This window comes from Aspergillus udagawae (genome assembly GCF_001078395.1).
Source record: "Aspergillus udagawae IFM 46973 DNA, scaffold_7, whole genome shotgun sequence".
NCBI lineage: Eukaryota > Fungi > Ascomycota > Eurotiomycetes > Eurotiales > Aspergillaceae > Aspergillus > Aspergillus udagawae.
Genome location: NW_025091270.1, coordinates 2,227,526 through 2,247,875, shown reverse-complemented (window position 1 = coordinate 2,247,875; position 20,350 = coordinate 2,227,526). Strand labels below are relative to the sequence as shown.

The window sequence follows — 20,350 nt, the reverse complement described above, 5'->3', positions numbered from 1 at the left end:
CTGTTTTATATATTCTTAAGTGGTATAGCTATAAAGCAGTCAAACAAACTACAAAACCAGGCCTTACTGATGAGATGAAGTAGAAAAGATTATAGTTTTGCCTTACCCATAAAGACTGGACCCTTGAAGACTGGAAAAACATGATATAGACTGATAAAACCTCTATTTCTCTTAGATAACGGTGTAGAGCAATTCATGTTTAGCATATAAAAGATAAGAGAAATGATCCCACGGTTATACAGCAGTATTGGAAGGGGACTTCTAATTTTATGGTTTAGGGAGCATTTTCTTATGATAAGAAGGGTCCTCTTTATATCTAGGCTCTAGAAACAGCTTAAGATAAGAAGCATGCTGAGCAAGAGATTACTCTTTTAAATTAACAGCTTGAGCCTATCTGGCAGGCAGAATGGGAGCTTAATACTAGTATGGCACATTTAAAACTTCAGAATGGAAGAGTACCTGGCTGTGCACCTATCTAGAAGTGGAATAAGAAGAATGGCTTACTCTCTTGGGATTTAAAGGGAGGTGTTGACTGGTACAGATACTATAAGGTAGTATTCTCTTTCTCTATAGTTTCTACTAAGAATTTAAGAACTAATACCTTTCTTTACTATCTTTATAGGAAGTCCTTCTCCCTAAGCTGATTCCTTTTGCTCAAGAATGTGTAATTAAATGATCAAGCATAATCATCCTTGAAGATAGAGCTCTGGCTCACTATCATTAATTCCAGCAGACTATATACAATATTAAGGGGGTCTAGAAGATCATGGATTGGCTAGGGAACTCCCCTGATCTTAATGCTATTAAGCCAGCCTAGCCATGGCTTAAACGGTGTATAACTTCTCAAGGGGCACCCCGTGATAAGAAGACAGGGAAGGAGGCATAGATAAAGGCATGGAATGATCTTCCACAGGAGCATATTTAGCAGTGGATTGAGCGTCTTATATGCTATATTGAGGTTATCATTGAGTTGGAAGGGGGTAATGAATATCAAGAGGGCCGAACTAGCAAAGATAATTGTGATTGGAAGGGCTATTGAGCAAAGGGTACTATCTCATATAGATAAGATATTGGAGATCTAGCCTGGGAAGATATTGCTGTTTGAATAGCTTCAATATTCGATTCTTAGGAGTTGAAATTAATTGAAGTCAGCTACCATACAAATTACTATGTAAGGCTGCTCGGTCTTATTACCCTGCCAAGCTTACTAGCGGCTAATGGGTTTTGCACCACACCTCCGATACCATTTTCGCGGTAGACTTAATCGCCGAGCGTAATCACAAATCCATCTAGTTACCATGAGGAGCTGTACACTGTCAGCCCTTTTTTCCGAAATCTTTCGGACTTTTCGGGGCGGAACACCCTCGCGTCATGGACTATGACCACCCCATATGAGAGCTCCAGCAGAAAACAGCCAGCACTTAAAAGGATCGATCCCGACGGTAATTTTCTCAAACCTGAACCATCGTCTACTTTTACATTTTTGTTCCACCATCTGTTCCCATTTATCTGTCCCTACTCAGATCATCGTTACCCACTACAATGTCTACACCGACGAAGGTCACCTTTCCATCTTTCATGCTGCAGATTAGCGGCCAGCTCTATGCACCTGTAGCCGGCTCCCCTGATCGCAAGGGTGCTGCAGTTGTGGTCAGTCACCCCATGACCGGTGTCAAAGAACAGACCTCTGCGGACCATGCCCGATTCCTATCCAAAGCCGGTTTCTACGCCCTCACGTTCGACGCAGGGTACCAAGGGGAAAGCACCGGCCAGCCACGTGGCCTTGAAGACCCCCATCAGAGAGTAGAAGATAACAAGGCTGCTGTGAGCTACTTGACCACTCTCAAGGGCAAGGTTGACCCCAGCCGTATTGGTGTCCTTGGAATTTGCGCCTCGGGTGGTTATACATCCTATGCCGCGCAGTCTGACTCGCGAATCAAGGCTCTGGCCACTGTTAGTGCCGCTTGTGTCGGTCGCATGACCCGTAATGGTGGCCTACATGAGGAGAACAATAAGGAGTCCCCTCAAGCTATTGCTGGGGCTCTTCAGGCGGCAGGACAATGGCGGACGCAGGAGGCTTGCGGACGTCACTCGGAGCCGCCTCCCATGTTCAGCTCCGATATCAAGCAGATTCCCGATGATGCCGACCCTTTCTTCAAGGATGCAGCTGCATACTACGGATCTAAGCGCGGAAACCACCCACGTTCGGACCAGAAAGTCCCTCCCTCCAGCTACGATCTTATGGTCAGCTATGACTCATTCAACTTCCAACACCTGATCTCTCCACGGCCATTGTTAATGATCGCTGGATCCAAGGCTCAGACTCTTCACTACAGTGCAACCGCAGTTGCTGCGGCCCGTGAGCCTAAGGAGCTCTTCATTGTCGAAGGAAAGAACCATTTCGACCTCTATGATGACCTTGCGGTATCTGGCCCGAAGCTTGTGGAGTTTTTCGGAAAGAATCTCTAAAAGGTTATGTCCAGATTGAAGATTGCGGATGTAAGAGGAAATGAAGGAAATTTGCATCTAGTCTTTGTTGAGTAACCATACTCTAGGAGCTTATTCCTGTTTCTTGCACCCTTGTCAGGATAGACCCCGCCTAAGTAGTTGTCCAGATTTACTTCAGCCTTGGCTTTTGTCATCGAAACCCCTCCATCTGCCTGTCAATAAATACAAGCGCTGACTATAGGACAGGATAGAAATTTACCACAGACAAGTTTCTTTCTAGCCAGCCCCTCTCACTCTCAAACAAACACCATGTTGATCCAACTAACCACCCCTACAAATGAAGGCAGTGAGGACTGTACCTTGTAGGCAACTCATATTCACCATTTCTACCTATAACTCCGCGGCCTCCAGTTAGGTCATAGCTCTGAGCAGCTTAGAAGATGGTGGCTTGCTGGGAGGAGCTATAGGTATTTACATCTATTAATACCTTGCGAGCTTTTGCATAATATATTCAAATATATAGAAAAAGGAAGAACCAGGCTTATCTCCATAGATATAGTCTGCGCTCTGACGCTTCAGAATAATATCAGGGTCCATAGTAAAGGACTTGTTTGTTAAAGGCAGTGAAGTGGCATAGACAGTGAGACCACAAAGACTAGCGGATGCCAGATAGCAGTTGAGAAGTACATGGCTCATAAGACTTGAACGAGGATGGGAGAGCAGATTGCTCGCAGTCTGGTATATCGCTTCGTGCCCGGGAGCAGTCCAGCGCGCCATTGTTCGTACGAGATAGTCGAGAAGGAGCTATCTTGTATATATAATGGAACCTGGTTAGACAAGTGCGCGAGGGGGCAACTGTAAGCAATTCGGGTGCATACTTACGCGCAACACCATGGCCATCTGCACCACACCATTTATATCCCATGCGTTGTCCTTGGCTTTTTCTACCACGACTAAGGTAAAGTTTCCAAACGGACGGCTAAGGAATTCAGTACTCGTTTTACATCCGGCCGGGAGTCATATAGACAGACTAGTATTCATTTATTGGTTTCTAGATCCTGGCAGAGTACAGATTGAGGAGCATTCAGATTCATCGTCCGAGCCTCTATTGCTTCGTAACTATGCTAGAGTTACGCCACCCTAGAGATGGGTGGCGACTACATGTGCTCAAACCCCGACGAGCCGAATCAAGTTCGACTCTGAGGTCTGGTTTCGCTACCATCTCAGCGATGTACATGGGCTCCACAAAATATTCTGGAATGAAGCGGGTGTTCCCCTTGAAAAGGTCTCGGGTCAAGTTAATTTCGCCGTGCACGCCAGAAAGAAGAGACAGCCAACGGTCTCCAAGCAATCAATTGTCCAATCTGTCCTAGTCATCCTGCACTCCTCACCAGCGCCCATCTGCTGGCGTCAACAGACAAAGCCCGCATTTGGCCAACCCGAACGAATCAGTTACCCAGTCCTAGAATACTCAGATGCTCTTCTCCAGTCTCCCCAAAACTACCAGGACTCCTCCATATAGCACTGTCCCGCTCTATGATACTGACTCTCCGCAGGACTATCGACATCCCTAACCTCCATTACCCCTAACACAATCGCCTCAGACTAATTGCACGGTCCTACCCGCTCAAAGCGGTATTGCAAAGCACCACCTGACCAGTCCTGAACCTGTGGGTTATTAGCCGCTTCTTGCCAGGTGATGGTAAATGTGTGTGCGCCTGTATGCGATTAATGCCATTAGGGCTGACTGCCTTGTATCGAACTCGAAGCTAGTAACTCACCTGCTGGAACAGTGAACGAGCCGTGGGAAAAGCCTAGCCTAATAGCCTCTTCAGCGTCTTGGACATTATTCTTCGACGTGCTTTCTGCAGTACGCTCCGATGTTTTGCCAATGAACTGGAAATCTTGATAGACCTCGAATCTCTCGAGTGACGTGAAATCGTCTGTAAGTGTGAGGATTGTTTCATAGTCGAAGTTGGAGGCAAATGTTGCTGGCGATGGCGTCCCCGGCTTCGGATGTTCCGGTGTCCACATGAGAGAGACTCTGTTCCAGTTTTGGACGGTGGTAGTACATAACGGAGCAGGGGTAGGCGCTGTAGTTGTAGCAGGAGTCCTAGTTGAGATGCACCAAAGTTAGGGCTAGATCCTTGAATGGGTGCGAACAGGTTGCAGTGTGCTTCGGTACTAGCTTACACAGGAACGGTTCCGGCAGTCGTTGCTGGTGACTCTACCGAACATGGAGTGCACGTGGTGACCGCATCTGGATTCAAGATAGTTGTTGTAGCCGTGACAGTGTCCGTCTCCCGCACCGTAATTGTCTCAACTCCGCTGGTAATAGTTGTCGTGACCGTCGATGTGGACTTGCAATTGATGATTGTCTGGCATTCAGAGCTACCTGAGGCCAGAGAAGCGAGACCACCAAGCAGGAGTAGGACAGTCTGCGGCTTCATGGTTGTGTTTTGCGGCGAACTTGGTCTTGATCCACAAAATTATGGTCGTCGTCGAAGGCCTATTTATAAGATTTCCGGCCTGTATAATTCCCCATGAGCATCAACTCTCTAAAACCTATTCAACTTAGAACGGACGGTCCGGAACCTGGCCACGTAACACAACATCCACCACAGTCAATCCCCGCCTTAGTAGCTGCGCCTAGCCCAAGAGAATCGACCCAAATTGCTCTGCGACAGAGTGCGCAGCCAGCCACCGCCGAAGGGCCCAAGTTCAAAGGTTGAGATAGGACTTTTGAATCACGGCCTCGGCCAATGTCCGCAAGAAAACGCCACGGGATATATTATCGTAGCACTAGATAGTCACCGGGCGGAGTGTAGTTATACGAGCTTGCCAAATAATATATCTCAGATTTGGTCACATTCTAGCTATGAAGGCGCTGCTCTAGTTACCTAGCGCTAGTGCTGTTGCACACAATCCCAATCAAGATAAAATTTATCTAGAGGTGGCAGAATAGCGGCCCTGCCAGTCACAGGGTTGGTAGTAGCCACCAACATGCACTCCGTACGGAGTACTCCGTACTTCCAGGTGCTCGTACAGGATGCTGAGCGCCATTGCATGATCCACGGGTGTCTGCTGAGAAAGGAACAGCGTGCATGCAGAGTGCATAGTAGAACATTAGTGGTGTGAAGAGCAACAAGCTGAGAGCTTCCATGTCTCCTAGCTTGAAGCTTCCCAAGTTTATCGCGAGGTTGGTTGGATTGCAGAGGCCAACTCTCAGCGGGTAAGTATAAGGGACTGGGCGTTTACCTGATCCTAGCTTTGTTTGCAAGATCTGAATTAGCTGCGTGGGTGAATACGCGTCTGATCCGGAGTTCATGCCAATCCGGTGAGATACTCCAGCCAGCCATCATCACAAATTGGAAGTGGTGAACCAATGTGGCTACGGCGAAGCGCCTTGCACTTTGGCCTACATGGCTGCATGGGAACTGTTCGACATTATAGTGCCTATCTTACGAGCAGTGGTGGTCAAAGTTTGCAGTGATTCAGGTGCAGCAATAGTTTGTTGGCCGGCAAACAACATGACAGGTTAAGTGGGCCTGGGCTGACACCATACTCTCTAAGTAGCCTTTCAATTGGTCGTGTTTCAAACTACATAAATATGAACTCATTAAATGTTGAAGCCCTTACTGCTGATGAAGTTGGTGATTACACATGCACAGACTACGAAATTCTCTGCTCAGACAGTAAAGCTGGTACTACAAATGGATGTAGGGTAAAAAAAAAAAAAAAAAAAAAAAAAAAAAAAAAAAAAAAAAAAAAAAAAAATTGGTAAAACGTCAGCGAATTAATGCATTGAATTCTTCAAAATGCGCCACCACACGCATTGCCCCATCTTATCCCATAGGTAACCCTGCTGAATAGCTCAGCGGATCATATTCTCTTCCCAGAATGCATTCCCACCTGATCAGTTTCCGTCTGAATGGATCGATATCCCCAGCATCGGGATAGATGGTCCAAAGAAGAAGCACGGCATTCCGGCTCAGCCGCGCAGAGGTTGAGGCAGTCGCGATAACTCACGCTGGGAACTAGTTTGATAGTTTGTCCGTGGAAAACCTGATTGCAGGAGGCTATAAACCTAGTAGATCCGACGGTTATTTGTTGACCGTTAGCAGATGGGCATCAGCGGCCGAACTTTGGCTTCGACACTGCTCTAACTGGTTTTGAAGACTCTGGATGTCGGAGTAGTATTTGTCGAGTTTCTGTTTCTGATCATCCGAGGCAATCAAACAGGCACTCAGGTCCGAGAAGAATTGATCCATTTTCCTCTTTTCAACGGCGAAAGCATTCAAACACATGTTCAGATCTGGATCGTAAGTCTTCTTTGGTATCGTCCTTACCATGATAATTCTCCGCGAACCATTCTCTCAGTGAAGGAGTGCTTGTTACTTCGGTTCAAGCCCCAATCTTGCCAGTGTGGCAAATGAATTGCTGCTCCCGGTGGGAGTAACTACTATCTGGCGACGGCAGCAATCAGTCCCCAACCGAAAACTCACCGGGTAGCTACGCTTCCTGTGAATGGTGGAGACATTTTATTATGGCGATGTAGATAACGAGGGCAAAAATTCCGGACCAAAACCTGGATTTCCCAGGGTATCGAGGAGCGCATGGACCAGCAGTTCAGTACCTGTCGGTGGGGAAGTTGTGGTGGACGGACATTTCTCGCTGCTCCTAGACACAAACGGGTAGGTGAACGCACAGGCTCACATGAAGGATCGCTAGCCTATAGTCAGATTTCCTTTTTTTTTATTATTATTATTATTTTGAACACTTTTAGGGACTCCCATATGAAGCACGTTAAGCCGCTTTTGTAAGTTCTACCGGCAGCTCCTCGTTATGTGTTTCCGTATTGCATGGTACGGGCCGTCCCATAACTCGGAATATTTGAAACTGTATCTCCTCACACGAGTGTTTCCTTAATGCCCACAGATAAATCCCATGAACATACCGAGGATCCTCCCGGAAGATCACTTCGATCATCCTTGATTGCAGACAACGTTGGGCCCTAAACTAGCTCCACTGACCTTCAGCCATGATATGATTTTGGCGATAAACTTGCCCCGCCAAGATTGCCACGGCTGACTGCCATCCAAGTACTATTATTAGGCACGATCCAATAAAGACCTGTTCGGGGAAATAAGCTGCAGAACTGTAATCTAATGATTGGTCGCGCTATGAAGAGTTTTCAGAACGTTTAGACATAGAAATCCTTTTGAATACAAGGCTATACCTCCAGTTGGCGTCTTTTCAAGGTTATAGTTTGAGTGAAATCCTTGTTCGACTATTCCATATCTTTGTTGGTCTGCCCTATCACCGGTGAATTCAAAGTTCCGGACATGCCGCCTTTCAGCCAGCCACAGGCGACGCACGGTTTCTCCATCATGCAGAGTGCATTCAAGGATGCGTTGAGACACAGGTCTAAGAAACATGGGGAGCTGAATCGACGGAGAAATACGCAGGCCCCCTGCAATCGCAGTTACTATTGGAGGAAGGGGCATGCACACCTCGTTCCTTACTTTCCGAACCAGCGGCAAGATACCAGAGACATCAGCCAGTGAACTGCAGGCGCTGACCTCGCCTTCAGTTGTTCTGGGATGAGACGAACATGTGCTAATAGGGTATATGCGAATATCATTGTATTAAATGGCTTTATCGGGCTGGGTATGTGTATAAGCCACCCAAATGAAGGTGCCCAGCGGTCGATTGTCACACTAACATTACCTCAATTGCACTTTCTACTCATTGTTCCATTTCATCATGGAGAATCTTCTTACCTTCAACTTGCGTGTCCCGGGGGGTGTCCAGGTAGTCTCCCATTTGATCAGCGAGAACACTATCATCGAGCAGCCCCTCCTCATGCTAAGCCCCACCGTGGGAGGTTGCAAGTACGAGAAGTATCGCAAAGAGATTGAATCGTTCACCAATGGCCATCTTTCCGGCCTTGATCGCCTCTAGCTCCAGAGCACGCTGACCCTCTTCGCGGGCAAGGTTGCTGATCAGATTCTTTCGGACTTTGTGCCGGAGTTGGCTGCCCTGACCGGAAAAGTACCATTCTAAAAAATTCAATCAAATGGTGTATACACTAAGCAACTCCGAACCACCTAAAGAACATCCAAGACGGCAGCATGCCCGTGATCGATAACATCGGCAGAGTCAGCACCTCGCCATCTGAAGCTACCCCCGAAACCCCTGCTGAGCCTGAGCCTCCCACTGCCCAACTTTAGACCAAGAAGCAGCTCAACCAGTTCGCGACCAAGAACGTAGCTAGCTTCCCCCAGTTCTCCAAGGACAAAATCCTGGAAGTTACTAGCCGGGCAGCCACGAACATCCGGGGCATTGCGGCCAAGTCCAACATCGAAGCGGAGGAGGTCCCCAGAGCGGCCCAGCTGGCGTTTTACGACTTCACCGTTCTCTAGGGTCGTCCCCCCACATAACTCAGGCAAACTCTGGGCACTACATGTGAGGTGCATAATGCTAACGAACAACAGATGACAGCGGTTCCATGACTACTGAAGAGTCCTGTATCCCGACGACCAAGGAGACCATCCGGGGGCTGTACAAGGCTGCCAAGACCTTCAACCCTGACAACAAGTTCTCAGTCCGCTCGATTGAGGGATCTGACTTTGACAATGTGGCTATTGAATCAGACCTTGCGGATGTCATCTCGGGCATGACCTTTAGCACTGGTGCGAACGTTGCCGGACCACTGAGGAACAAGATCCTGGACCCGTTGTCTAAAGCTGCTGTGGAGAGATGCTGAATCCCACCGTCGTGGTCATTATTACTGATGGAGATGTATTCCCCCTTTTCTGGTTCTTTTACTATAGAGTCTCTACTAAGAATCTAAGAACTAATAGCTTCTTTTATTACCTTTATAGGAAGTCCTTATCCCTGAGCTAATTCCCTTTGCTAAAGAATATACAATCAAATAACTAAACATAATTATATTAAAGATGGTGCTCTGGCTCACTGTCATTAATTCCAGTAGACTATGTATAATACCAAGGGGGTCCAGAAGATCATAGATTAGCTAGGGAACTCCCCTAATCTTAATACTATTAAGCCAGCCTGGCCATGGGCCCATGGCTTAAACAGCATATAACTTCTCAAGGGGCACCCTGTGACCCCGCGATAAAAAGACAGGGAAAGAGGCATAGATGAAGGCATGGAAATATCTTCCACAGGAGCATATTTAGCAGTGGATTAAGCATCTTATATGCCATTTCCAGGTTATTATTAAGTTCGACTATGGTAATAAATATCAAGAGGGCCGAACTGGCAAGGATAATTATGATTAGAAGGGCTATTAAGTAAAGGGCACTATCTCTTATAGGTAATATATCAGAGATCTGGCCTGCGAAGATATTTTTTAGCTGTTTAAATAGCTTCAGTATTCGATTCTTAGAACTTGAGATTAATCGAAGTTAGCTACTGTACAAACACTATGTAAGGCCGCTCGGTCTTATTACCCTGCCAAGCTTACTAGCGGCTAATGAGTTTTGCACCACACCCCCATACTCCAACATACAATACCCCATAGGCAGGACTCATTGCGGTGACCCACCTAACTTCAAACTGACTAGCGTGTGGTTTAGAGCAGCTAAAAAGGGTTAGATGAGTCATGTCATGAGTGCAAATTATGCTTTTCTTTGCCAGGGATGGATGTGATTCCAAAATAACCATCCAAGGGGCCCAATTTACTAAGCCTGAGTGTTAAATACCTGCTTCTTGATTCTCATGTCTGCCGCTTTAAAGAATTTGGGTCAAAGTCTCGCCCGCATAAAACCACTTTCTTCGCCGGCTGCAGCTTCAAGGGTCGCTCTCACTTATGAACTACATAGCCTCACACCTGCAGGTTGCAAGAATTTAGATGCCGACAACCATGTGCCCATAATATTTCTGCATGGATTCCTTGGATCGAAGAGAGAAAACCGAAGGATGAGCAAGTAAGCTACTATGTGGTCTTGTCGCACCGTTAGGCTCCGGGCTCACTGTTTGATTGAGGTTATTGGCTAGAGATCTATCGAGACCGGTCTTCGCTGTAGTAAGCATTGCATCCAATTCAAGCCTTGGTGACTTTTCCAGCTGACAGCAATGAAGGATCTTCGTAATCATGGGGAGTCGGGCCATCACTTGAAACATGATTACATGGAAATGGCTCTGGACGTTGCATCTTTCATGCAGAGCCATGGGATGGAGAGAGCAACACTTATCGGTCATTCTATGTGCAACTCCCCTTTGCGAGCATCCTGAATCTCTCCTTATTGTTAATCTACTGCCAGGGGCGCCAAAACTGCTTTAACACTTGCTCTTCAGCTCCCAGATCTCGTCTCCGATGTTGTAGCCATCGACAACTGTCCAATCCATTTACCTCTGACGGATGATTTTCGAGGGTATCTAAAAGGAATGGCAAAAGTCAGGGATGCCAAGGTGAAAACCCACCACGAGGCTGAGATGATTCTGCGAGAATATGAAGATGTACGTGCCGCTATTCTATTTCCACCCCTCGCGTAAGACCGATGCTGACATTGATCGAGCTAGTCTCTATCCATACGGTTATGGTTGCTGAGCAATTTTGTTAAAGACAGCGACACGCCATATCTAAAATCCCGCGTTCCGTTGGATATACTCAACACCGCATTGTCTCCCCTGGGCGATTTCCCACATAAGAACGAGACAGTAAAATTTCACAATCCTACACTTTTTATTCGGGCGCTTCGAAGTCATTATATCCCGGAGAATGCCCTTCCGGTCATGTCTTCCTTCTTTCCTCAGTCACGGATCGTCAATATAGATTGTGGACACTGGGTAGTTCAGGAGCGGCCGGAGGAGCTGAAATCAGGTGATTTACCTATTTCTTTATCCTAAAATACGTCCGCTAACATAAGCTCCGTTATAGCGGTGGTAGATTTCCTGAAGACCAAGCCTCAGAGGTCTTTGACAGCTTAGATCTTGGAGGAGCGGCAATATTCATGTAAGCATTTATGTCAAGGATTACATTTCGCGGGATTCTATATGTGTAAGGCATGTATGGAAGCTGATAGTGCTCCTCAAATAGGATTCCTTCCTGCGGACATGATTGGAGAGTGTATATTAAGCAGCTATAACTCTGATTGCTACTATACAGGGAGGGGAGTAGAATATTAATACTACAATTGTAGGATACAAATGTGAAGCATAATATAATACACATCCACCTTCTTGCGGCGCTCTTCCTATGCACCATTAGCACCACTGATGGCCTGGAGAAGTAGCTCAGCCGCATTCTCAGCAAATATCATACCCTCGCTCTCCATGCTACGACGGATCAGGTCTCGGCCACGCTCGAACATATTCTCTTCATATGAGGCCAAGGCCTTTTCCAGTCTGGCTGCCGGAACGTTCGCGAGACTTGAAGCTCCCCCACAGTGTTCAAGAATGCGTTCAGCCAGCACAACTGCATCGTACATGCTACAATTGACTCCTTCGCCCACAAACGGTGTCGAAACGTGCGCTGCATCTCCAAGCAAAGTCATCCCAGGAGCGGCCACACGCTTCCAGCCAACGTCATCTAGCTCCATGCGGTACAAAGGCCAAGCACGGAAAGGGCCCTCGGCGTTCGCAATAATAGCCTTGAGATGTGGCGCCCAGGTGGCATAGAAATCGTCCGATGACAGCAGCATCTGACGTACGGCTTCGGTCTTGTAAACGGCGCTGCCACTGCGGTGGTGGTAGAATGTTTCCGGCACTTTCAGACCAAAATACACGCGATATGTGCCGTCGGCGATCTGCTGCACGGCCATTTGCTTCTGCTGGCCGACCGCAAGCATGGTTCCTGGGCCGGCCGTTTCCTTGGCTGTGCTGTAGCTTGGGTTGTTGTGTGATATTTTGCCTTCGATGTACATTTTTCCAGAGTAGACCGGTTTTGCTGGCGTAAGCTGAGATATTCAGTGATTTAGCTACACATACAGACTTCCGCGTTTGAAGCATCAGCTTACCAGAGGGCGAAGCTTGCTCCAAGCACCGTCAGCACCGACGATAAGCCTGCACCCAGTGACTGACCTGCCGTTGGTGAAGTGAATAGTACAGCAATTTTCCCTGCTTCCAGAAGACCTGCTCTCCTCTCTCTCAACAGACCTCACTTCATGGTCCCACCGGATCTTACTTGCGTCCACTGAGTCAAGTAGAAGTTGACGCAGCTGCAAGCGATCGATCTCGGGTGCGTCGCGCCCCTCGCCAAAGCGTGTAACTGTCTCTCCTGTCTGGTTGACAATGTGCACCCGTGAAGCGTCCCAGCGTGCGTAGACCGAGTTGAATGCGTCAAATAGACGCGCTTTCTTGAGTGCCGCTTGACCTGATGGTCCATGGAGGTCGAGAGAGCCGCCTTGTTGCCAGGGACCTGGAGTAGACGATTGGTCGCGCTCGAAGACGACGTAATCTGTGATTCCATGCACTTGTAGCAGTCGTGCGAAGACAAGACCGCTTGGCCCGGCACCAATTATTGCGATGGATGGAGATGAATCCATGGTTTGGTGTACTTGAAGTTCTCTGGGTGAGGGAGAAGATATGATAAAAGAAAGGTACGGAACAGCTTTATTCGGGACATGTTGATGTCTTTATATAGAAGGGACGACTTTTCCACTCATACATAGGCACATATAAATGTTCTGGCATTCAAGGCCGGCTTCGACAACTCCGATTGGCTGAGTCCGGAGACCCTCCGACACCAGCGACTCAGCAACTTGCGTCTCGGACCATCCGCCACCCGTAATGTATTCTTCTTTTTTCCAACTTCAGTGCACTCTGATACTACTGTAACACGACATTGTTGAATGATATACTTGGAATGAAGCTCCATGGAAGTCCGTGGTATTCTACCTCAAGGCCCCAGCGTTGCTCGATTTGCGGTAGGTGACGCCCGACGATGTGAGGGACAGTTATGACAGCTAACAAAATAGTGTGACTTTTGTCGACAGAAGAAACTCAAGTATTTATTCAATTATCCAACCATTTTGGGCTTTGCTGACGGTTTCGAAGATGCTCCCGAGAGTTGCCCAAATGCAGCAACTGCAAGCCATGGCCAGGTAGCTGTGTATATTCGCGGGATGTGCCTTTTTCCAACCCAGGGAGCCTTGACACATTCAGATCAAGGAGCTCGAAGCCGGAGAGAAACATCGAGGATCGGCTCCAGCGTCTCGAGCAGACAGTCCGTTCTTTGAGCAGCTCCATTGATCAAGCCTTGCAGACCTTATCTGCAGCATCCTCAAGCAGGGATGAGACTCGAGGACCGGATCCGAACAATTGTCCCATGGCGACTGGCAATAACCGGCCTACCGCGCAACTGTATATTGGCCCTTCACATTCTTTCTCTTTCCTTGAAGAGACAGCCTCTAGCATGAAGACAATTCGCCAACCGCCACATGACGCTACTCTCCAGAACGCCATTTCGGAGCTTGGGCATCTTTCGTCTAGGCTGACCACAGCACACGTCAAGAATTCCACGGAAGACTTGTCGACCTTCTACGTGCCATCAAGAGCGGCAGGCTATGGCCTAATTAGCAGTAAGGAGTTATTCTCAAGTCCCATATACCTGTTTGTTGGCTTGTATGCTCCGACTAACTTCTTGATCTCAACTAACTAGAGTTCTTGGAATGTGCTGAGCTCGGTGAGCCATTTTTTCGCCTCCCACCCGATGATATCTTGAAGCAGGTCGTTTTCGAGCCTCAGAACGTCCAGGAGAAGGCATGGGTCGTCTATTTCAATTACCTGCTACTGGCCGCCGTCTCTGCTGAGAATTATCAAGATGAGGAAAAGTTCCGACGTAACACACACCTGGCACTCAAAGACAGTAGCATTTTTCTTGTGCCACATGTCTCTCATGTGCAGGTTCTGGCTTTGCTAGCTATTCATGGCGAAGACTTTGCTGCACCGAATATATCTTGGATGCTACTAGGCCATGCATGTCGCCAGGCTGAAGCTCTGGGGCTGCATATGTCCACTCGCGAAGCCACGCCTGAATTATCACAGCACCGTCTATGTCTCTTTTGGATGCTATTTATACTAGACAAGTCTTGTGCCCTGGCATTTGGCCGGCCGGCCTTTCTGTCCATATCACTATACCGCCATGTGCCGCTGCCAGATGACCAGTTCATGTTGAAATTTCAGCCTCATTATGCGGCAGAGCACAGAAACCGACAGCACCATCCGCAAGTCAATAATTTCGGCGTGCTGGTTTTCAAAAGATCTGTTGAGTTGGCTAAATTAACAGGATATGTCTTGGAAATCCTGGCTACGGGCAAGTCATCAATAACAAAGAGTGACATACAGTCGAAACTAAACGCCTGGTTTCTGCAAACAAACAAGGTGAGCCTTTGAACTAAATGGGGCATATTCGGAATACGTGAAAGCTGACTTCTGCGGTCTGCCCTGGCCAGCTATTATCGGAATCCATAAGTATCGAAAGTACTTCGACCGATGCTAGACAAATCCGGGAAATGAATCTGGGAATCAACAGCATGAGATTCCAATACCTGCACATTCTCGTTCTCTTGCTGAAGGAAGATGGGCAGTCCTCCGATACTCTTCTGGCATGCGCCCGCGAAGCGATTTCTCTTCTACCATCTCTGGTGTCGAACTGGGGCTCAGTATACAACGGATTAATCTGGTCTGAAAACATTTCCTCCTTTTACTGGCGTCCGCCGACCAAGGTGGCTAACTGATTGAGACAGGCAGCTTCTGTATTATGTGTTTACCCCTTTCTTCGTGATATTCGAGAACGTCGTCCGTCCTGACAGCCAGGGACCGACAATTGAGCAGGATCTCTGTTTATTGGCAACAACGGTAACCTACTTTACCGACATGCGAGCCCAAATGCGCCTGCTGGCTAGTGTCTGCTCCAAGTTGCGACACACCGCGGCTATTTTTCTCCAGCTGGCTCAAGCTCATGTTCGCAATAAAACCTCAACAAAACCCGGCAGCAAAGCGACTCGCTCATCAAAACGAATCAATACCTCAAGACTTGATGGGCCTGCCACACAGGCCTGCGAGGGTTCGACTGATGCTGGTCTGGGGCAACTTGATATCACCAGTTACCTAGAATGGCTACCAGGAGACATGGACGCTACATGTCGGATGCTGGAAGTCGAGATGCAAGATGCCACTGATCATCACTCTGGTCTAGGTGAGGGAAGCAATCTAACGGAATTTCCAATCCGCAGACCGACATCGGATCGCGTCTTTGATTGGTTTTCGTGGGACGTCTACTATGCCGACATTGACTCGTGAGCTGCCAGATTACGAAGTACGAGGGAACCATGAATCATGTCGAAACTATTTTGCTTGGAGAGAAAAAATTATCTCATGATTAATTCTTCTCGTTGATTACCGTCTCCTGTCCGGCTGGCTCGCGGCAGAATCAATGTGCAGATCCTCATGAGTATCTTCTCAGGCACGTTGGGTCTGGGACCGTGGATTCCCGCTCGGGGCAACGCGGCCACGATTGTCTTTGCAGCCCTGTGTGGCTTTGGATTCGGAGCGTTTGTCTCATTGCTGTCCGCCATTATTGCGGAGATCTCTGACGTCAAAGAGATCGGGACGCGCACCGGGGTCGAATTTGCCATCATGTCAGTCGCAGCGCTGGTCAGCAAACCCAGAAGGCAGTGCGCTCATTACTTATCATCCTGCTGACTTTAACCGCCTGCAGAACTTCTGAGGCATTTTACTACTTGGGAGCGGATTATTCTTCACTCTGGCCCCGCATTGCTTTGGTGGGCCTTGATTTTATCTATAGAGTCTAGTTGCTCCATCGAGATTTGGGAGAGGGGAAAGCGGCTCCCAGGGCTACGTCAAGGATTGCATAGCCCTGGAGTGTGGCCCCAGGATCGTCAGACCAGATAGCGGTCTAGACCAAAAAGAGAGGGGGCGGTTTATTGGAATTGATTAGCTTGGAGCCAAGAGGCCCTAAAATGGATGACATTCTTACTGTAGTAAATCCCTCTGGACGGAGTAAAAGCATCTTGCATGTTTCGAGATTAGCGGGGTGGCACATCGGAGTCGCATAAGTTATCCGACGCCGACCCGCCGATTTCACCAGTGGACTCTCCCTCCACTTCTCTTTCCTTTTTATCCTTATTATCAAAACATCAGGTAGTGACCCATTGGTTGCTCCTTAGCTTCTCTCTGCCCAGCAGCCATGAGTGAACCATTCACCCTAAAACACTATCTCCAGCGCCGCAGCTGCCTGCTCTGTCGCTCACGAAAGGTCAAATGCGACCGACAGCAACCATGTGGGGGCTGCATTCGGGCTGCCTCCGCCTGCGTTTATCCCAGTGGGACTGGGCGCGCCCCCAAGCGGCCGCAGCAATCCACGAACAACTCGGCGGTTCTGACAAGACTTGATCGGCTGGAGAGCATCATTAGACAGCTGGAAAGCCAACAAACCCCGCAACGACAGCCCCTGGACCCGTCCACTGCCGCTGTGCCGCCCCAAGTGGACCAGCGGAATGGTCGTCTCGCCATTAACAGCACCTCCAGTGTCTATGTGAGCAACGTGCTATGGGCTAGTTTGGGCGATGAGGTCTTCTCTTTAACCCTTAAGTTTACACTTTGATAGCCTGACCAAAGATGATAGATTGAAGAACTGCGAGATTTGCTTCATGTATCGCCCTCAAATAATGATGACGACGAGGAAGGAGGTTGGCAGGAAGAAACAGATGACAAGGAAGAACCAGTCGGCACAATCGGGTTGAATGCCACCATCATGGGCTTCAGGTCTCTCGCTCACTCACTGCGAGACTACCATCCGTCCATCTCTCAATCGATCGCTCTGTTTAATATTTTCCAGACCAATGTCGCTCCCGTGGTGAAGATCTTCCACATGCCGAGCCTGACGAAGCTCTTCTGGGACACGGTCGCCTCGCCTGACGCCCTCGATTGCAACACGGAGGCCCTCTTGTTTGCCATATACTATGCTGCTATTATCAGTACTGACCAGAACCAGTGCCCTCTTGGCCTACCGCGACACCAGGCCCTTCATACGTATCGTTTTGCTGTCGAACAGGCCCTCGCCCGCGCCGATCTGCTGAATACCCAGAACATGATCTTGTTGCAGGCGGCGGCCTTGTTTCTTTGTGCCCTGCACAACGAAGATGACTCCCGAACTGTCTGGTCGCTGACGGCCTTGATTGTGCATATTGCCCAAGCTATGGGTCTCCATCGCGATGGTGCGGCCTTTGGCTTACGGCCCCTCGAGACCGAACTGCGACGGCGACTGTGGTGGTTCCTCGTCGGCCTCGACCAGCGCTCGTCCGAACATCACGGTTACGAACCTATTGTATCCGAGTCGTCCTTTGATACCCGGCTGCCGTTGAATATCAATGATTCTGATCTGAGCGCGGACCTGATTCAGCCGCCGACCGAGCGAGAGGGCGCCACAGAGATGACACTGAGCCTGATTGGGTGGGAATCCATTCCCATCGCGCGCAAGGTCAGCTTCATTCCACCGCACCGCCGTCAGGCAAAGACAACCAGCAGTACACCAGTCACCGAGTTGTCATTGCCCGAGCGGGAGGCACTGGCCGAGCAGCTCCAGAGCCGCCTTGAGACTCGATATCTGCCGTATTGCAATCCCGCCAACCCCTTCCTCTTTGCCTCAGCTACCGTAGCGCGGCTGATCATGGCCCGCGTATGGCTGATGGTCCACTATCCTCGCAAGCGGATGGATAGTGGTAAGGAAGCATCAACGGCCCCACTGCAGGGAAGTCTGCCAGAAAAGGTTTTTCTGCTCGCCATCGAGATCCTGGAGCTCCATTGCTCCGCCCTGTGCAATCCGGATATCGCTCACTGGGCCTGGAGATCCGACACCTACCGCCAGTGGCACGCAGTCGCGCTGGTCCTCTCAGAGATCTGTACTCGGCCCCCTAGCCGGGATTGCGACAGGGCGTGGGCAGCAGCGGAGTTTGTCTATGACCGCTGGCGCATGAAGGAGCACGGGCGCAAGGGTGCGTTGTGGAAGCCGATCGGGCGGTTGATGGCCAAGGCGCGTTATGTCCGTGAGACGCAGTCGGTGGACAGAGGCTGCTCTGCTGGGGGTTCATCATCGGTTATGGAAGAGAGCCCTTACCTCCCCCAAGATGCCCATCACAGCAATGTCACGACGACGCTGGATCCCCTGGCTGATATCTTCTCTCTGGCACCCTTTATGGAGACGAATCCTAGTTTAGATGATCTCTTTCTTGTGGACGATGACTTTGTCCAGGTAGATATGCGGACTGGCTTCTAGTATACTTTAGACCTATGTCGGTTTCTACCTAGGTATATGAATTCGGATTCAATACTGTGTAAATTGTGCATTCTGGGGCAATACGGTCCAGTCGACGATATCGCTTATCCAGCTAGGTATACACCTCCAGGTCAACCAAAGTTTTCCTGGTCGTTGTTTCAATTAAACTGCAAGCCGAAATAATAAGGACATGTCGAGATGTCTGGCTGGGCATTTATCAACTGTACGACCAGCGCGGCCCTTACCATGTCGACCGATTGACTCAACTCTACTGTGGGGCGGGCATCTCTGCCTAGATCGCCACAGCCGAAAACAAGAACAACAATTGGGACCGTCCGACTCATATATTAGGATTGTCAGGCACAGTTCTAAAGCGACAGGGGTATGTCTTTATAACGCTGTGAGGTATCTACCCACTTGGTATATCCTTCACTTCATCCTCTTCCCCCTCAAACCAAAATTGACCGACTGTCAGTTCCAATTGCTGCGGTGGAGATATGGCAGAATCATGGCTTTGCACGATACTCGCGCACAAAGGACTTTATAGTATCGCCGTCGTCATCATGGATGCTCTATGTGAGCAGCCGCATGGCTACATCTGTGTGACTTGCAATGATGGCAGCCAAGAGAGGTGGCAGGTACCCACCCGATCCTTGGTTAATATCAATATTTTGCCACTCCAGCAGCCGTTGAACCACTCCGATATGGCCGTGCCTTGCAGCTAACCACAGCGGTGATTCTGCCTCTCAGACCATTTCCATACACTCCTTGGTCACCCCTGGCACAGCCCGAACCGTGGACTAACCAGTGATACTCGCAGCGACTTGCTGTCACCAATCATTCACTAGACGCCTCTAGAGTGCGGCAGGTTCGGGCTTCCCGACATGAGTCCTCGTTTCGCAGAACGAAAGATGATTTCCGATCAGCCTAGCAATTGTCAGATTATAATGTTTGCGGGACCATTTTGGAAGTCAAACTATGTCATTTCGATGTGTCAAAAGTCCTCCGACTGCTCTGCATGCAATACCACTCAGAAGTGATCGGGCCGATGAACTTCGGCTGGTACACTATCAATCCCCCAAATAACGCCTCAGCAGACAACTCCCTCCTTTTGCACAGCTGCTAGAAACATTTGAATGGTGCAAAAAGGTTTCAACTTGAAAGTAACTAGTTAAAATACTAGCTGTGTGAACTCCAATCAAGAGTGATTGGGCACAACTGTATATCCTAAGATTCTTATTACCCTTTATTTAAATATACTAGGCTTTAAAATCTACTGCTGCAGGTGAAGAAAGTTTCAAACTTAGTAAGTACTATAGAACTTTTTCCTATTGAAGTTATCTACATCACTGAGCTGCTCTTTCGATCATAGGTTTCTCACCTTGGCAGCTTTTCTGGCCTCATCACCCCTTTTTGTCCGTCGCCACACTAGCTCAACGATTATCGACAGCATTATTTACCGCTCTTTTCTCCTCTAGCTCCCACATGTCTGCACTGCATCTTCCATCTTTCCCGTGTTCCCTGTCATCCTGGTTTCCCTGACATTCATTGTTGACCAACATCAACCGTCGGCTAGAGCATAGGTAGAGTAGAGCCTTCGCACCTTTTAGTTGGATTCTGGTAATTATAACAGAT

The 20,350-nt window shown here is 48.7% G+C and overlaps 8 protein-coding genes across 8 annotated transcripts; 6 read left to right on the top strand and 2 right to left on the bottom strand.

The window, feature by feature from the left end:
• Positions 1-1,542: 1,542 nt before the first annotated feature.
• Aud_009454 (alpha/beta hydrolase) lies at positions 1,543-2,469 on the top strand (the record flags this gene model as incomplete). Its single annotated transcript, XM_043294306.1, has 1 exon — positions 1,543-2,469. The coding sequence occupies one exon, from the start codon at positions 1,543-1,545 to the stop codon at positions 2,467-2,469; it is 927 nt and encodes a 308-aa protein (XP_043150241.1).
• Positions 2,470-4,053: 1,584 nt separating this feature from the next.
• Positions 4,054-4,898, bottom strand: Aud_009453 (uncharacterized protein; the record flags this gene model as incomplete). The annotated part of the gene is made up of 3 exons (XM_043294305.1): positions 4,054-4,166; positions 4,230-4,561; positions 4,642-4,898. The coding sequence occupies 3 exons, from the start codon at positions 4,896-4,898 to the stop codon at positions 4,054-4,056; spliced, it is 702 nt and encodes a 233-aa protein (XP_043150240.1).
• Positions 4,899-8,214: 3,316 nt separating this feature from the next.
• On the top strand, positions 8,215-9,217 carry Aud_009452 (uncharacterized protein; the record flags this gene model as incomplete). The annotated part of the gene is made up of 5 exons (XM_043294304.1): positions 8,215-8,342; positions 8,421-8,502; positions 8,565-8,609; positions 8,682-8,848; positions 8,953-9,217. 5 exons carry the CDS (start codon positions 8,215-8,217, stop codon positions 9,215-9,217), a joined length of 687 nt encoding a protein of 228 aa, XP_043150239.1.
• Positions 9,218-10,194: 977 nt separating this feature from the next.
• Aud_009451 (putative alpha/beta hydrolase) lies at positions 10,195-11,325 on the top strand (the record flags this gene model as incomplete). The annotated part of the gene is made up of 5 exons (XM_043294303.1): positions 10,195-10,403; positions 10,462-10,501; positions 10,558-10,682; positions 10,740-10,935; positions 10,999-11,325. 5 exons carry the CDS (start codon positions 10,195-10,197, stop codon positions 11,323-11,325), a joined length of 897 nt encoding a protein of 298 aa, XP_043150238.1.
• Positions 11,326-11,672: 347 nt separating this feature from the next.
• Aud_009450 (uncharacterized protein) lies at positions 11,673-12,962 on the bottom strand (the record flags this gene model as incomplete). Its single annotated transcript, XM_043294302.1, has 2 exons — positions 11,673-12,374; positions 12,435-12,962. The coding sequence occupies 2 exons, from the start codon at positions 12,960-12,962 to the stop codon at positions 11,673-11,675; spliced, it is 1,230 nt and encodes a 409-aa protein (XP_043150237.1).
• Positions 12,963-13,473: 511 nt separating this feature from the next.
• On the top strand, positions 13,474-15,720 carry Aud_009449 (fungal specific transcription factor domain-containing protein; the record flags this gene model as incomplete). Its single annotated transcript, XM_043294301.1, has 5 exons — positions 13,474-13,520; positions 13,582-13,997; positions 14,078-14,799; positions 14,871-15,100; positions 15,165-15,720. The coding sequence occupies 5 exons, from the start codon at positions 13,474-13,476 to the stop codon at positions 15,718-15,720; spliced, it is 1,971 nt and encodes a 656-aa protein (XP_043150236.1).
• Positions 15,721-15,867: 147 nt separating this feature from the next.
• Positions 15,868-16,147, top strand: Aud_009448 (uncharacterized protein; the record flags this gene model as incomplete). The annotated part of the gene is made up of 2 exons (XM_043294300.1): positions 15,868-16,074; positions 16,139-16,147. 2 exons carry the CDS (start codon positions 15,868-15,870, stop codon positions 16,145-16,147), a joined length of 216 nt encoding a protein of 71 aa, XP_043150235.1.
• Positions 16,148-16,627: 480 nt separating this feature from the next.
• On the top strand, positions 16,628-18,715 carry Aud_009447 (putative C6 transcription factor; the record flags this gene model as incomplete). The annotated part of the gene is made up of 2 exons (XM_043294299.1): positions 16,628-17,011; positions 17,066-18,715. The coding sequence occupies 2 exons, from the start codon at positions 16,628-16,630 to the stop codon at positions 18,713-18,715; spliced, it is 2,034 nt and encodes a 677-aa protein (XP_043150234.1).
• Positions 18,716-20,350: the final 1,635 nt, after the last annotated feature.